The sequence below is a fragment of the Diuraphis noxia genome, unplaced genomic scaffold (genome assembly GCF_037042655.1).
Source record: "Diuraphis noxia isolate RWA-SAM2 unplaced genomic scaffold, SU_Dnox_SAM2 contig0001, whole genome shotgun sequence".
NCBI classification, from domain to species: Eukaryota; Metazoa; Arthropoda; class Insecta; order Hemiptera; family Aphididae; genus Diuraphis; species Diuraphis noxia.
Window position 1 is genome coordinate 62,084,389 of NW_028301711.1, and position 19,071 is coordinate 62,103,459.

General features: G+C 26.3%; 2 protein-coding genes, 1 long non-coding RNA gene and 1 pseudogene across 3 annotated transcripts; 3 read left to right on the forward strand and 1 right to left on the reverse strand.

Annotated features, from left to right (window-relative positions):
• Positions 1–2,302: 2,302 nt before the first annotated feature.
• LOC149061177 (uncharacterized) lies at positions 2,303–9,256 on the reverse strand. Its single transcript, XR_016189716.1, has 3 exons — positions 9,117–9,256; positions 2,797–3,009; positions 2,303–2,486 (listed from the first exon to the last, which is right to left on the reverse strand). It is a non-coding gene; the product is annotated as an uncharacterized LOC149061177 (long non-coding RNA).
• LOC107171983 (uncharacterized) lies at positions 6,948–7,289 on the forward strand. Its single transcript, XM_015522247.2, has one exon. It carries the CDS (start codon positions 6,948–6,950, stop codon positions 7,287–7,289), a length of 342 nt encoding a protein of 113 aa, XP_015377733.1.
• Positions 9,257–10,208: 952 nt separating the features above from the next.
• LOC149061178 (uncharacterized) lies at positions 10,209–10,998 on the forward strand (annotated as a pseudogene).
• Positions 10,999–11,942: 944 nt separating this feature from the next.
• LOC107168050 (uncharacterized) lies at positions 11,943–15,794 on the forward strand. Its single transcript, XM_015517318.2, has 3 exons — positions 11,943–12,382; positions 12,483–13,302; positions 14,449–15,794. The coding sequence occupies exons 2-3, from the start codon at positions 12,556–12,558 to the stop codon at positions 14,932–14,934; spliced, it is 1,233 nt and encodes a 410-aa protein (XP_015372804.2). The 5' UTR covers positions 11,943–12,382; positions 12,483–12,555; the 3' UTR covers positions 14,935–15,794.
• Positions 15,795–19,071: the final 3,277 nt, after the last annotated feature.

A 19,071-nucleotide genomic window follows, 5' to 3' on the forward strand; every position in this document is an offset into this window, starting at 1 on the left:
ACAACTAATATGTAAATCAACTTAGTTATAATGGTCCATATAATATTTGATTTTAAATACTTTGACATCTCCTCATCAAAAATCATTCGGTGTGGAGTGCTTTCTCTTGCACATCACAATAAAATGTTTTGTTTTAATGATACCAATTCCAAAAACTTGGATCCTCTGAGTGGTTGTGGCCTTTTTAACATACAGTAAATTTTCCACCACAAGACTTCAATAAATAATAATAATTTTTAATCTTAAGTATTGAAAACATTTTTGTTACTATCTATAGTAATTATTAATAGTATAAAAATTTAATACTGCTAAAGCTAGAGGAGGAGGGATACAACTTAGTGTATTTAATATATAAGTAACAAAATGTTGGTCTTACATTCCCTACAAGTTAAATATATTCAACTCTACATAACATGGCAAGTTGTGAACCCAACTGTAACAGACATAGTATGATATTATTTTATATGTTTTACACTAATAAATTATTTAACTATCATGACTAAACATATTGAATATTGGACTTGACATCAAAAAAAACAATACTTGCCAAACTCTGGATGTCAGCAATTATCCCCATCAGGACTACTAGTAAAATTACTATATTAGTGTTACAGTAATGTAATTAATCATTTAATTTAAAAATAATTATAGAAGAGAATATTTAAATATCAGAACACAATATCAATATTAATCCAATATGTTATTTGTGCATTCTAATTTAAATTATAGAAGCATGTATTTAATATGCAGTATAATGTAAAGTGTATTAGAATTATTACATTTTAAATTTAGAATTTAAGTCATATCCATCAACTGAGGTTAACCATGATGCAATTTTTTTGAATAAATCTGAAGGATATTCATTATCAAAACGATTGGGAGAAAAATATTCTAATGATTTTAAAATATCTTCAGTATGATTATACTTTTTATGAATTATAGAAATAGTTTTATTTAGTGTTATATACAGGGTGATTTTTTAAGCATGCTCACCCCATTTTTATGCTTAAATTATGCATATATTCAAATTTTGATTTTTGGAATATTTAAGTGTAGTTAAAGGCGATATTTTTGAGTACTTAGATTTTTCACAACTTTTAAGGAGTATCCTGTAGCGATACCAACTTTGGTTTTTCAAATGACAACCTATATGTTTTAAAGCAAAATGTGATTCAGATAATTTTTCTGAAAATTTTGACATATTGCAATCAAAATTCGAACAAAAACTTCCAGAGTTATTCTTCTAAAAAAAATACTAAGGAATAAGGATAAAAGTCTAATATGTACTTAAATGCCTACGTTGTAAATGGATACGATAATTATAATTCGGTATACAATATAAAATGTGCTATTGTACACTATTGTTTGGTATTTTATTATAAGTAGGTATACCTATGCTATACAAATATTAACGTTGCCTATAAGGTATAGGTAACACGGATAAAATAAAAAGGATATTATTTTATTCATATTTTCTTTTCTTTTGAAAATTGTCAGATGCAATATTTGGCCATTTAGTAATAAGTAGTGATTATTAACAAATATTTTATTTTTATATTGTATACCGAATTATAATTATCGTATCCATTTACAACGTAGGCATTTAAGTATTAGAATTTTATCCTTATTCCTTAGTATTTCAAGTAGAATAACTCTGGAAGTTTTCGTTCGAATTTTGATTGCAATATGTCAAAATTTTCAGAAAAATTATCTGAATCACATTTTGCTTTAAAACATATAGGTTGTCATTTGAAAAACCAAAGTTGGTATCGCTACAGGATACTCCTTAAAAGTTGTGAAAAATCTAAGTACTCAAAAATATCGCCTTTAACTACACTTAAATATTCCAAAAATCAAAATTTGAATATATGCATAATTTAAGCATAAAAATGGGGCGAGCATGCTTAAAAAATCACCCTGTATATAGTGTATATATATTTAGTGTTATGAATATATCTTTGTGGTATATTTGACCTTATATAATTTAATAGTTATCCATCCTTTTTTTTTTTAAACTGGTTCGTTTAGATTTCCATGTCTGTTCATTTAATTCATAATTTATACAAAACAAATTACATTCATTAAAAAGGCATTTCGATAATTTTATTTATCTTTTTCCATACTTCTTAAGCGACTTAATTCATTTTTTGTTGCATTAACTTGTCTTATTACCTCAATTAAGTCTAACATTGGTGATTGCAAGTAATTAGATAGTGAAGTAGTGTTACTAAAAAATTGTCTAATCATATGCATTATTACAACGCTGTGGCTCCATCCATAGTATATGATCTAAGGTAGGTAGGTAGGCGTTATTATTTTACGAATGATTAATTGAATATTCACTGTTGAGATAAATAACTTTATTTTATAACTTTTATATTAAAATATACTAATTTATAACAAAATAAGATTACCTAAATTTGAAGAAACACTATTTTCAAATATATCATCAACTTCTTCTGAAGAAATAACATTTGAATCAGACCCTAAATATAAATTAGAATTGAATTTATATTGTGAAAATAATTTTAAAATAGTAGCAGTATGACTTAAAATATATATATACACAGTGTTCAAATAGTTTATCAATGGTCATTAGACTAATTAGGATTGATAATATAGTATATTTAGGATAATATAATATATACAATAATAATAAATGGTAAAATATTTAATCACCTCATTAATTATATAATATTATAATTGTTCATAAGTCCCATTTGTCTAATGACTTTTGCCTAACTTTTTGAATAGCCTTCGTGTATATGCTTTAATGCTTTATAATATAATATATACTTTTATCAATTGGAAATGTAGAAGGTGGTGGTAAGGTTAACGCTGGTTCTTCAAGTTCATTATTAATAATTTTACTCTTGTGTTTTTTATGTTTTTTTGAGGGTGGAGTTTTAGGTGTATAAATACATTTCACCATTCTTTTTCTTGACAGCAATGGAAGTTTATTGTATTCTGACCATATTTCCGACGCTTTTCGTTATATGCTTTCTTTATCTAAAATAATAAAAATTTAACTAATGAGTATGTAATAATAATATAATTAAAGACGCAATAATAACTGTTATGATATTAATAATAATTTTAATAACAATAAGTTTTCCATCTCTTTTATTTGGTTTAGTACACTGAATAATCATTTTTTGTACTTGTGCTGGAGTAAAATAGTGTGAATCATGACCATCAGATTTTATAAATGGAAACCAACAATTTCTATCATTTAGTAATATGGTACAAATATGGTATACTAATTTAAGGAACTTTACAAAAAAATAGACTTTGTAATTGCCTACTGTTAAAAGAAAAAGAACTTTAATAAAAAGGAAGAGGAAGTTTTAGTTATAAATGTGATAAAAAAAAGTCTTAGCTCTTAAATGGCTAGATAATAAACCAGTTTGTTTAGCTAGTTCTTTTGTATTCTTACACCCCATTAAGACAATAAAAAGGTATACAAAGGTTACAAAAAGTTATGTAGATGTATCATTATTTAAAATAGTAGAGCAGTATTATAATACTCATATGGGCGGTTTGGACTTGGCTGACATTCTGGGTGTCATTATACAGAATAAAACTCAAGACACACAAATGATACATGGCAGTGTTTTCACAAATGCTTGATTATGTTATAGACAAGACTGTCACCAGTATAAAGAGCAAAAAGTAATGCGTCTGAAGGAATTTCAAATAAATATTGCATTGCATAAACCAAAGAAACAGATAATCAAAAGTAGGTAGAAAATCAGCTACAAATAATTCCACAGAAAACATAAATACAATTTCAAGAACTGTTATTCCAAGGCTTATTGATGATGTTAAATTTGATAAATACGATCACTTCCTCGTTCGAACAATGAAGGGTTGCTGCCGTCATTGTAAAAAAAGCGGGTAAGTCGTGTATGTCGCTCTGCTGTACAGTAGGTTACAAGTGGGTTACTGTAATGGATGGAATTAAATTTGAATCCAATGATATTATATCATTGTATACGAAAAACGATTCTGAGCGAAGACGGTTTATCTGTCTAGGATATATTATAGATTATTAATAATTTTCAAATCTTAGTTTTAAAAAGAAAATTTTTCATGAATTTCTAATTTGAAATAATTTGCGAATTTTCGTGATTTTTACATATGTTGTCAAAATTCAAACTTTGAATGCTTGTAAAAAAAAAAAATTGTGACTACGCATTTATTTTATTTTTCAATTTTTATTGTAAAAATATATTATGAGCCTTGTATTAAATTTTCAAATCTTAGATATAAAAAGAAAATATTTTATGAATTTCTATCTAAAATAATTTGAACATTGCCGTAATTTTTACGTATTTAGTCAAAATTTGAACTTTAAATGCTTATAAAAAAAAATTGTGCCTACGAATTTTTAATATTTTTTAACTTATATTGTTACAATGTGTTAGAAGCCTTGTATTAAATTTTCAAGCTTTTCTACCGAACAAATAAATTTTTATCGATATTTATAGAAAAAAAAACTAATAAAGTTGAAAAATTAAAATGTCAGTAAAGAGCTCAAAACAAATCTAAATATTTTGAAAATTTTATCAAATATATAACACGCCTAAATAAACATTCAGTCAAAATTTCAAGTATCTGTGGTAATTTGTTTTAGAGTTACACCAAAATAAGGAAATCGCTAAAAGTGAAAATCCAATGTTGTAAAAATTTAAATTTCAAATGCTCATAAAAATTTAATTTGAATTTCAGGTGGAATTTTTATTTGTGATAAAGATTGAAAAACTTGTAAGGAATCTTGTATTAAATTTTTAAATCTTAGATTTAAAAAGAAAATTTTTTATGAATTTCTAGCTTAAAATAATTTGTGAATTTTCGTGATTTTTACGTATTTTGTCAAAATTCAAACTTTGAATGCTTATAAAAAAAAATTGTGACTATGAATTTCTTTTATTTTTCATCTGCTATTGTAACAATATGTTAAGAGCATTGTATTAAATTTTCAAGCTTTTCTGCCTAACAAATAAATTTTTATCGATATTAATTTAAAAAAAAACTAATAATGATCGAAAATTTGAAATGCCTATGAATAGTTCAACTTAAGTAGAAATTTTTTGAAAATTGCATGGTGGATAGAATATACTTATATAAACATTAGGTGAAAATTTCATGAATCTATGGTCATTTGTTTTAAAGTTACATCAAAAACCAAAATCGATTTTGTCGAAAAATGAGTGTGCGTAAAATTTCCCGTTTTTCCCTTAATTTTTTGTTTGTTTTTCTCAATTATTTAGAAAAGTATTAAGAATTTTTTACTTTTGACCCCTCAAAGTACCAAATAGATTCACTTTCTGATCGAACGAGGTACTGAAGTCAAAAATTAAAGCATTTTTACTGCCCCAAAACGTGATGACAGACACAAAAAAAAAAAACACACATCATGGTAAAATCAATACATTCATCGCTCCGCTCAGAATCTAAAAGTCAACCCTAATTGTACAAAATGTAATGTGAGACTATGTACAGTGAAAGAAAGAAATTGCTATAATGACTTCCATACAAAAAAATGAAACATATGTTCTTATATTATAATAATTAGTTATTTGTTTTGAACTTATAGTTGCATATTAATTGTTTATTGTTTTTATTTAATAAGTATATGCAATAAGGTAATTGCTGTGATATTTATTTTATGATTTTATAATAACTATATTCTAAAAAATTTAACACTATTAACTACAAAGTAAATACTGAAGTATTAAATATTAATACGCAATATTTTATTTTATTTTGTTAAAAAGCAATAAAAAATTTTCTATGATAACTTTGTTTACTTAATATTTCAATATTTCAATATATTTGTTTTTAATTAACAACAAAACAATGCTTTTAATAAAAAATGTTGATTTGAAAATAATTCTACTCTCTTCATTTTGTATATGATTATTGGTAATGTATCTTTTTGGATACAACTTGCAACTTAAAAACTGTTGGAGTTACATTTTTTTTATGTCATTTTTGAACTCGGTGACCTCAAATTAGCCAAAAATAGTCAACTTTCAAATTTTCAGTTGTGATTTACAAGGTCTGCCAAGTTAAAGGTTAAATATTTTTAAATTTATAAATGCTTTATAATAATAGGTAATTAATGTTATATTGATGACTCAATAAATGCTTATTCCGAGTACATCATTAGTTTTAAGTATTTTTTTTAATGAGTAGGTTTTTATGTTTTATAGTTTTATGGACATGTTTAAGAATTTAATATTTTTTTTTTTGCAGCGGATCCACTTTTTTTGGTAATATTTCTTGTATATACAATCCGTAAATTTCTCCATGTCTCTTTACAGTTTATAACTAAAGACATTTATATATTATTAATTAATATCGACCATTTTTAGAATTAATTATTTAAATAATTTATGTGATTCACAAATATCATTTGTTGTATATATTTTAATTGTAGCGCTATTTGTCATATTTTTAACCTCATGTCAAATCTACACAAAAAAAAATTTGTTACGATTGATTTATTATTTGGATGTATCCCCATTGCGGATGATGTGAAAAATATTTTTCAAAATTCCTCTGACAATTAAAACTAGATTATTAAAAAATATTAAAAAATATCATTTCAGATTTTTAGCCATTGGGTGTAATTTTAGAGCATTAGCTCAACATTTTATGAGAGGAGAGACTACTGTTGGTAAAATAATTGCAGAAACGACAGAAGCTATTAGGGAGTGTCTACAACTTACCTATTTACCAGTACCAAGTTTAGAACTATAGAAAAATATTGCTGCACGTTATAATTTATTATGGCAACTACCCCATAGTTTGGGCTCAATCGACGGCAAACACATACGCATAAAGAAATTCAATAACACAGGATCAAGAAATTTTAATTATAAGGTTTTTTTTCAATACAACTACTTGCTTGTGCAGACGCAGACGGCTATTTTATCACTATGGATATTGGAGATTTGGGTAGAAATAGCGATGGAGGTGTGTTTAGATTATCTCGTTTGGGTAGATGGTTAGAAATTGGAGGAATGAACGTTCCGCAATCAGAACCTTTACCACACGACAACGAAGGTCCCAATTTTCCATATTATTTTTGTGGGGATGAAGCTTTTCCATTAAAATCTTATTTGTTAAGACCATATCCACAAAAGACTTTAAACGATCAAAAACAAATTTTCAATTACAGATTAAATAGAGGAAAAAAATCAGTCAAATGCACCTTTGGAATGATGGTTTCCAAGTTTAGAGTTTTTGAAACACCAATCGCGTGTTCTGAGTCACTGTAATATCTATTGTAAAATGTTCTTGTGTTCTTCACAATTACATATGTAAAACTGAGGGAAAATTATATGAATCACAAAATATAAACAGTGAATATGAAATTAATATTCCCCAGTATTTAACACAACACCAACAAGCGTTTCATAATTTATCGACAGCAAGTTCTGTGTGAGAATATTTATCAAGTTATTTTTTAAGACCAGAAGTTTCATTACCATGGCAGTGGAAATACACAGTTGAACAAAATATTTAGCATCTATATAATATTAAAAATATTTTTAGTTATATTCAGTAGCTAATTGTTATGTTTCTTTTATTATTAACATAATTTTGTAAGTAATATAAACAATAACAAGATACCCAATCTGATGTTCCCAAACTTGTTTTTACATTTTTAAAAATCATTTTTTACATACTATAATATTTACAATACAAAATAGTTATTTATATTAAGAGGACGTGATACCCGCATGTGTTGTCTCTGTCTTACAAGTGCATTATAGGTGATTTTTTAAGCATGCTCGCCCCATTTTTATGCTTAAATTATGCATATATTCAAATTTTGATTTTTGGAATATTTAAGTGTAGTTAAAGGCGATATTTTTGAGTACTTAGATTTTTCACAACTTTTAAGGAGTATCCTGTAGTGATACCAACTTTGGTTTTTCAAATGACAACCTATATGTTTTAAAGCAAAATGTGATTCAGATAATTTTTCTGAAAATTTTGACATATTGCAATCAAAATTCGAACAAAAACTTCCAGAGTTATTCTACTTGAAATACTAAGGAATAAGGATAAAAGTCTAATACTTAAATGCCTACGTTGTAAATGGATACACGTACATATTTCGCATTTGTGCTATTGTACACTATTGTTCGATATTTTATTATAAGTAGGTATACCTATGCTATACAAATATTAACGTTGCCTATAAGGTATAGGTAACATGGATAAAATAAAAAGGATATTATTTTATTCATATTTTCTTTTCTTTTGAAAATTGTCAGATGCAATATTTGGCCATTTAGTAATAAGTAGTGATTATTAACAAATATTTTATTTTTATATTGTATACCGAATTATAATTATCGTATCCATTTACAACGTAGGCATTTAAGTATTAGAATTTTATCCTTATTCCTTAGTATTTCAAGTAGAATAACTCTGGAAGTTTTCGTTCGAATTTTGATTGCAATATGTCAAAATTTTCAGAAAAATTATCTGAATCACATTTTGCTTTAAAACATATAGGTTGTCATTTGAAAAACCAAAGTTGGTATCGCTACAGGATACTCCTTAAAAGTTGTGAAAAATCTAAGTACTCAAAAATATCGCCTTTAACTACACTTAAATATTCCAAAAATCAAAATTTGAATATATGCATAATTTAAGCATAAAAATGGGGCGAGCATGCTTAAAAAATCACCCTGTATAGTAAATTTTACGTTCAGCAGAACACGTGTAGCTCCATTTGCTTAAAAATTAGAGTGAATTGACCTCTTATAAAATTTAAAGGTATGATTGTTATCTAGTCAACCTCATATGGTTTTTAATATATTTAAATTTTAAAGGAAGTTATGAGTATTTTAAGATGCACAAAAAATTCACAATTTTAAAATACTCATAACTCGCTTTAAATTTGATATAAAATAAAAAGCATATGAGGTTGTCTAGATATAATCATACCTTTAAATTTTATAAGAGGACAGTTCACTCTAATTTTTAAGTTAACGGAGCTACACGTGTTCTGCTGAGCGAAAAATGTACCATGTTACGCATTTGTAAGACGGAGACAACACATGCGGGTATCACGTCCTCTTAACACTAACCTGTATCGTTTACTCCTTTGTCCTTTAGCAATACTTTCCCAAGCTAGTTGCATTGACTCACGTTTGCTATATTCGTTTAAATTATAATTATACAAACATGGATATTTTTCTACTGCTTCAACTAATAGTGTATTAAAGACTGGATCTTCTTTTTTTGGCATTTTTAATTAACTATAAAATATATTGAACAAAAAATATATGAATATAAATAAATAAGTATATAAAGTATAATTTAAAGTATGATTTTGTTTTATTGATTAGTTTAAAAATATGTTTCTATCAACTTACTTTATTTCAGTACGTGGGAAAATTCGAAAAAAATAGTTTTCTCATAAAATATCATTATCATCATAATTATCAGGTGGTAATGGATCTGATCTATCAGTTGAACTTGTCATATATGACATACTAGAATATGGCCTACCAAAGTTTTGAATAGCCAGTTCAGTCAATATTGTTTGTATTCTAGGTTGAGCGATCAATGCATTTTCATAATTTAATTGTTTTAATTGGGATGCCACACTCTTCCCAAAGCAATTAAACTGGTTTTCTTCTACTTCTGGCTGATCTTTTATAATTTCTCTTAACTGTTCATTAATCGCGCAAAAAATGCCTTTTCTATTGGATTCTTTTTTGTTTGCTTTGATAGGTTCCCTATTTCTTTCAAATGTTTCTCCTGAATTCTTAGGTATAATGTCAATATTAGTTTCTTCATTATCTTGGATGCATTGAGATTCAATACTTTGAGTATCATTTTCAGAACTAGAATTGGTTACGGTCTGAAAATAAAAATATTTAATAATAAATTCACATTTACATAAATGTATACATAAATATACATGAATTTAGTTTATGCATAAATTAAATTTACATATAGAAGTGCACTAAAAATGTAAAAAATAAGATTTTCTTTTTTTTCATAACATTTTACAAAATTAATTATAATTATTTAATTACCAATTAATTAATTAATTAATAGAATATAAAAATATAAAAATTATATACAAGTTTATCTGTAGGAAATAATGTTAAAAAAACTGTAAAAACTTTAGAACTATTTGAAATCTTTTAAAATTAATTTTATTAAGTACAATGTTTTAGGTACCTGCTACTCATGACGAATGGAATAAAATTGAAAAAGGTTTTAATTCAAGATTGAATTTTCCATGGGCATATGGCACCATAGATGGGAAACATGTAATGATTTGTGCACCACCTGATTGTGGCAATGATTTTTATAACTACAAAGGGACAAACAATATAATTTTATTGGCAGTTGTTAATGATAATTATTGTTTTAGCTACATTAATGTTGGAGCTAATGGAAGATGCTCAGATGGCGGTGTTTTCCAAAATTGTTCTATTTTGAAAGATCTTGAAAATGACTTGTTACCAACTGGTGGATTTTTTGTAGGAGATGCAGCATTTCCACTCAAAACGTGCTTTTGAGTGGTTTTAATTAAAACCTTACCAACACTCATCTCTGACGTATGAACAGAAGATTTTTAATTACAGACTATCTAGGAAACGTATAATAGTTGAAAATGCATTTGGCATCTTAGTGTCAAGATTTAGGATTTTTGAAAAACTTATTGGAACAGATGTGTCCACAATAGATAAAATTATACGTACAGCTCTACATAACTGGCTAAAGAAGACTTCAAATAATTTTTTAATAAGAGACAATGTAGTCTATGAAAATTTAGACACTGGGGAGATTATACCAGGTACATGGAGACAGGAAAACATAACATTGATGCCAAGTATCGACCGAATAGGAAGTAATCACTTTTCAAGGCAGGCCAGAGAAATAAGGAAAAAACCTAGTAAATATTTTGTAAACATAGGTGCTGTATCATGGCAATCCATAATGATTCATTGATTAGACGGACTCCATAATGTAATAAAAATGTATTTATACATCAATATTATTGCAGTTAAGTTTTAGATTTAATAATAATTATAAAGGTAATTTAAGGTAAAAACAAATTTGAGTTAATCTAAAAATAAATATCAATATTAATAAATATTTTATGATCAAAAACATTAAAATTGTATAAAACTACTTAGAGTCTAAAATAATTAGTCATACCAAAAACAATTTTAAACTGAATGTTAAGGAATTGTAACATAATACAATACTTACATTATCAATAGTTTTCCTACTTTCATCTGAATCTTTTATTAATGCGTTCATCTCTGTAAACCATTTAATGTTTGGAACGTACACATTGTCGCCACTCACCACTACTTCCTGATGATTTTGATTTTTCAATTTTTTTTTTCTTGATAATACATCGATTTTAGGTTTCTCATTTTATTTTTTACTTCAGCTACATTTAAACCGTCAATAGCCATTTCGACAACAATTTTTTGGAGTGCCGCATCACGCATGTATTTATTTCTGTAAGAAATATCTTTGGCGTTCCATAGACATTCATGTGATTTATACTCCTCAATGAACTTTATAGTCGTTTGTCCATTCCACTTTTCAGCCATTTTAATATTTTCGACTTAGGTATACAATAGTTAAATGTATTTAAAAATATTAATAATATAACGAACAATATTTATCACAGTATGCAACATGCGCCGCACACGTGATAAACTGATAACACAAATATTTTGTTATCACTATTACTAAGCACTATCACCATGCGGTCACACGTTGTGAGTGCAACCGCGAGTAGTGTAGAGTCGTGAAGGGGGTAGCTACTTGTCGTTAGTAAATAGAACGGCGTCCTATTCACTCGCACTCCCGGTTTTACTAATACTGGGCACTATTTTTTTCTGTTTACCCGTAATGTGCAAGTGCGAGTGACAAGTACTAATGACAAGTACTACCCGGCATAAGTGTTATCACCTCATCATCTCAACGTCGTTTTTAATCACTTACATCAGCATACCATTTGGTCCATGTTTCGGTTATTACATTACATAACCTCAAATAAGTATAACCAGCGCTAATGTGTTAAATATGACCTAAAACTATTATAAGCATTGTTGGTTTCACATATAAAATATACATTACCCCTTAAAACTATTTGCACAGTCTAATCATTAACTATACTTCTTATTCCTTAATTCCTTATACTATGGTATACATCGTGTGACGTGCATTCGTACAGTACTACAGTGTACAGTGTGCCTATGCTGATCATACAACTCTCAGGGAGATTTGTCATTTCATAATTTCATATGAGAACTATAAAAGTGCTTCAAATTATCGTGTCAGTCCATCATCGTCATTCATCGATAGTATTTAGGTACGTATTATAATTTAAGTTTTATACGTGTTTTACTTTCTGATTTCATCAATTCTCATTTCTAATATTATTTTATTCTGTGTGGTTAAAATTTTAATAGCAATCGCATATCAATTGAAAACTCGACGAAGCATACTCACCTACTCGTAGTTTTAAATTAAACGCTAACGTGAATGTCATTCACAATGTTATACGAATGTCGGACTTTCTCTCATGATATCATTCCACTGGATACAATAGAAGAGAACGAACAGTCGCCGTTGGCCATTTCGTATGTGTCAATTCAGCAAGTATATCACGGAGACCTCAAAAAATTCTACGTGTGTGTGAAAAATACACTGTTCCTGAAAGATGTGAAGTATGACATTACCAACTTAAAAAATATGTTCTACTCATCAATCTCTAGAAAAAATAAGGTATACTTGGATTTCAAAGAGCCTAAGCAAGTGTTGTCGATATCATTCCAAAGCCAGTCATCCTTAAAGACGTTCTACCATGAACTTAAAGACACTATTATAATTGCTGAAACTAATAAACCTCGCCCGCTTAAAGCGGTGTTAAGTGAAAACAATGTTTCAAATTGTTTTGATCTAAGGGCTCTTGAGTTTATTAATGTTAATAGTTTTGAGAACTGTATAGTAAACTCACATTTTTTGAAAAAACTAAGTTTAGAAAACTGCAGTTTGCCAAATATGCCTGTAGGAATTGGCCATTTGCCCATTAAATATTTTAGCTTATCAGGCAGTATACTGCCAAGCTCACAGTATAATAAAAATACCTTCTGGAATTGGACATCTGTGAACACAATTTGTAAAACGTTAAAAACATTAAACATTGACTTGGTTGGCTTGAAATCATTACCATTTGAAATTATGTTCCTGAAAAATCTACGTACATTATCTGCAGCCAATAATAAGCTGGTAACTAAATAAATTTATTACTAATAATTTAACTCTTATTTATTGACTTTTATAAATTAATACAAATACCACATTTATAGCTCCAATTTTTTCTTCTAATGCTTTGATGAATTAAGTGGCTATGTAAACATTGAAACGGTTTAAGACATACATAATTTAAAATATAGTGCCGATATTAATACTTTTTTAATAATATTAATTTTTTAATTAATACTTTTAAGATTAACTCATTATGCATAATGCATAATTAAATTTTAAATCATAAAAATTGAAATATTTTTAGATTTTAGATTTTACGCATAACTTATTTCTTTTTTAATGTGACTTAAAAATTCACTATTTTCAAACTAAGATAATAGGTATTATTATATGCACAGTTCCATTAATACATAATTTGATTTTCTGATAAATGTGCTGAATAAAAAAAACCCTTAATCTTCTTAACTGTCGTCTATTAAGTATTAAATTATAATCTATACATTTTTCATAATTCGTAACCAAGGCTCAGATTTTTCAATAAAATAAATTGCCAAAAAAAATTAAGAAAAAATATATTCTAATATTTCATTCTAGCTCGTACAACACAAAAAAGTATATTTTTATGATTTTACTGTTAACTAAAAATTGACATAATATTTAACTTAAACATGATAACAAATAGTTAAAATAATAAAAGAAATTATAATAATAGTATTGCTAATAAGAAAATTACATTATCAATATTATGGAATTTTTAATTTTTAAATTTCTTATGTATTATCCAAAAAATGTCATAAAAATATGAATCTAAAGACTAAATATTTTGCAATTTTATATTCAGTTATATAAAATCTAGAAGAATTGCCAAACAAATCTCAATTTTAACAAGTTATACCCATTTACAAGACCACTATCTATTTTACACACACATTGTTTTTAAATATATTATACTGTCGCATCTTTTCAATAGCTTCTAAGTTTTCAATATATTTTGTATGCTTGATAATAATGTTTAATTGTATATTTTTATTTATAGCAAAGTTATTTTTGAAAAATATTAATTACCTATATGCATATATAAAATATAGATCAAATAATTTATTTTAATATGTCCTACTAGTAAAATAACTAAAATACTGAAGTTAATTAAGAATTTCTTTTTTTCAGAAATATTTACCAAACTTTATCAGTGAACTGAAGAAACTCCAACACTTAAATATTGCTGACAATATGATATCATACTATCCTAGTAGTTTAACTTTTAGACAATTTAATGAAGTCGACATATCAAATAACATATTTAAATTGCCTGAACCTCGAGGTTACAATAACATTATTTCATATATGAAGGTATTTGGAAGCATAAAAAAACCAGATGGTAATTTAATTGTAAAACCATTGAGTCATTTGTCATTATCCTCTTTGATTGATAATTGTGTACCTTTTAAAAGACAAGATATACCTCGTTCAATGTGGCTATTATTTGATGTAGTTGGTCGTTGTTTAAAATGTAAAAAATGTATACTACCAGATTACTCTAACATAGGTTATTATCATTCGAATCCTAACGCATTAATTTTAATGAGATATAATGTACCTCACTCAATACCAAACCAATTTTTAGTATGTAAGAAACCATGTGTGATACGTTAACATAATTTTAATGTCTATGCCAAATTTAAATAGATCCTAAGACTATACATTCAATTTAAAATTAAAAACTATTATTTATTATTAACTAAGTATTATTAAAATATACGAAACAATCCCCCTCATTTTCTCTAGCTCGAAATAAAATAAAATATTTAATAATTTTTTGTACAAAAAACATCTAGTGAAAATGTATCCTTATAAATTAACATTGTTGATTTTTGCTGTCCCTTATTATTTTTACATCTAAGTAGTATTTCACTCATCTCAAAGATGTACCCAGAAATTTCTGTGTCGCACATAACATTATTAATTTTTCTTTCTTTAAATTTGATATTTTATTTCTTACCTCACTTTGTAACACACACTGTCTAATCATAAAATTATATATACTTTCAAAAAAACCCATCGCATTTCTGACACAAGATAATTCACAAGAACTACATATTACTAAATTTAATACATGAGCACTGCAATGAATTTATACAGCTGTCTTGTACTTTTGTTTTATTATACTTTGAACACCATTAAACCTTCCACTTATAAGCTTTATTATAAGCTAAATCTTATTTTATACTAGAAAAAAATTTAGATAGTCTTCTTTTATTTCATCATTATAAATATACCTAACATAAATTGAAAACTGTTCTACTCAAGCTATGTCAACAGTTTCATCGACAAAAACACAAAAACCTTTTGAGGAATTTATTTTTTAAATTATGTTATCAAACACATATTAAATTATTACATATGTTAACAATTTTGTTTTGTATTTTTAGACTAATATATTGTGCATTACGTTTACAATGTTCTCTTATCAATTCAAGATCAGAATTTCCTACAGAAGTCTTTCTAAGTCCATATCTTAAAACAGCTCTAAAGTTACTATCATTTTCTTTTCGATAATTCGTTTTGAATTATTAAAGGTTCAAAATCGTTAGATATGTTCTCTTAATTAAAGACCTTGGCGCCCACAGAAAATTATACCTTAATTACAGGCATAATCAAATTTCTATTTTCAATTATTTCAGCAGCAATCACTTTATTTATCTGAATATTTATAAAAGTATAATTATTTTGAGACATAACTTTATAATTTTCTGTTTTATGACAACTAGTTTTTTTGTGATTTTTAAACTTTCAGTTGCGTGTTTCCAATTAGAAAATTTTATGGTACACAACATGTCTAAACTTTGTTTCCTTATTCCTTTGAGAAAAAATTACACAATATTCGTAAAATGCTCCATTTATTATTTTAGAATTAGGAAAGCTAGTTCATTATTTGTTGCCAATTTGCTTGAAATTTAAGATGTATTTCCCTACTGTAATTATTTGAAAATTATAACTTAAATCAGGTGTCTAAATTATATTAATAAATTCTTATCTTTCTTGTAAATTTAATTTAACATTATCTAAAATTAATGAAAATTCATTTTCCTGTGATTTATTTTTAAATTTATAATTATTGGTCAAATTATCCATTCGTCTATCTTGACTATCTTATAGATAATTTAAAAAAGTTTTGTTAAAGACTGAGTAAGAAGACAGTTTTTTATCATGTATTTATTTGAATACTTATATACATAATTAAAACTAACTAAATTGCTGCTTTAACATACTAAATAAATCAATAAAATTAACAACATTTTATCAGGCATTTATTTTCAACCCGGCTTTGAAGTATTTGAATAAAATATATTGGTACTTACATCGCAGCTTTATCAATAGATTGGTCAACTAAATTTTAGTTTTTTATACAATTTATCTTATTACTTTCTGTACTCTGAAATAATCAAAGATTAAATTACTTACATAAGTTATGTATATGTGAGTTTTTGGATAAAATGTATTTGCATCTTATGACTTACATTTGAAACAGATTTTTGAAATAGTCAATTATTTTTGGTTTTTTGTTTGAACTATTTTGTTCTTGCACAAATATTTTTCTTTTCTTTTGATTACTTCATTTATTTTTAATTTAAATATAATCACTAATCCATACATATTATAGATAGTTAAACTATAAAAACAGGGACATTAAATAAGCCTTAGTTATAAACATTAAACTACAATAAAATAATTGACATAATTTTTTGTGTTTGTTGTATATTATTGTATGAATTATAGTTTTTAATAAATTATTATTTGTATATTTTTAAATTTAGAAACATAGAACACTGTATCACACAACTGTCAACTTTTCTGTAAAACTATAAGTTACTTATTATTAATTAAGAAATAATTTTATAATTTGATTAAGTATTACAAACATGTTTTCAAATATGTAATACAAAAATATTAATTCTTACTTACTTGAATGTTTGTAGCTTTTGTAAATAAAAACTTTAAATTTGAATTTGCAGACTATTCCAATGATTTATCTATTATTAAAGATTAGCACAAAAAACATTAAACATTCACTTTACATTTTATATTATAATTATATAGAATGTAATACTCCGGGAAATACCTCCAAAATTATATTTTATAATAGAGTCATCAGCTGAGCGCCTGTGCTACTGTTGATATAATCTCAGGATTACGTTATCATTATTATCATAAATAACCCAATAAGGAGCGATTGTACCAGACTTAGTATCTTAATATGTAATTATAATATTTGTAATATCCATACAATTGAGTTGTTTATAATTTGGTAGGTGGTGCCAACAGGACAGAGAAAACAGATTAAAAGGAAATATTTTAACGGTAACCAACTAAGAACATAAAATATACAATATCAACCATATTAAACAATCAGTGGTTTCCACAATATGAACTTTAGATTCTGTCGATCCATGTGGTGAGGGGGTGGGGGTTCCAGAGTTCAGACGTCCCTGTCACTCATTGTATCATAATTTAAAATAAATTGAAACAGTAAAAAAATGAATGACTTGAAACAGTGAATTACTACCTGGTTTCATGAATCTTATTATTATTTTTTTTTTTCATTAATCATTTGTCATAATTAAAATTAAATTCAAGTTATCTTTGTTAATTTTATAAAATATTGGGTTATATGATAAGTAATAATGTATACATTGTAATATTAAAATTGCAATACGCATTGGCGCAGTACTGACCGGATATTATTAATTTGTTTGCTATTTCCCTAATTTATGTAAATAATTAAAATACATTTTTATTTTGTGATAACTGCTTGCGCATACTAAACAATGCCATCACGCTTCCAGGTTGGGAATAACTAGTATTGTGGAATAAATAAAATATATATATTGTTTTAAGTATAATAATTGATCATACAATTTAAAATAATAATTTTTTTTCTAAGGCTGTTGAAGCGGTATATTTTTTAGCGGTTAAGGTAATATTTCTGTTAACAGCCAGGTAGACCGTGTGACTGACGACTGTGTTTGTAGTGACGAAACATTAGTTTGTAGGGGCTAGGTAAATCGGGTCCGAGATAAGTTTGGTACATTTTGAAGGCGGTAAATTGAGTCCTGGGAAAAAAACAGGTAGTAGGTAAGCTGGGTCCCGCGAGAAAATAAGATTATAAATCCCTGTTACTAATTAAAAATCTAAAAACTAAATTTTATAAGATTATACTGTTATATATTTAATTTATATAATTAAAAATATAAATTAATAAAAAAAATAAAAAGTAAATTATTATGATGTTTAATATACATAATATACTCGGTAAAAACTTAATTATTATTGATTTAATAAACTCGAATCGGATTATAACATTACTGGTGTATTTGGTAATTTGCTCTCCAGAATAATAATAATAATGAAATTTATTTTATTAATTTGTATTTGTAATATTTTTAATCAATATAAATGAACTATATAATAATATAATATAATGAAATTTATTTTTATATAGCACATAACACATAATAATAATAATAATAATAATAATAACATTTATTTTTTATTTTTTTTATTAGTAGCCGGAACGGCGCAACCTACAATCTTATTTTCGCCGGACCTAACTTACCTACCACCTTTTTTTTCCTGGCACTCAACTTACCTATTACTTGTTTTTTTTCGAGACTCAATTTACCGAGTTATGGTCATTTGGGACCCAATTTACCAATCCCGAGTTTGCGTAGGTTCTTAGATAGATTTATGTAATTAAAGATAAGCTATGCCTTAGATTCTTGGAAATCCGTA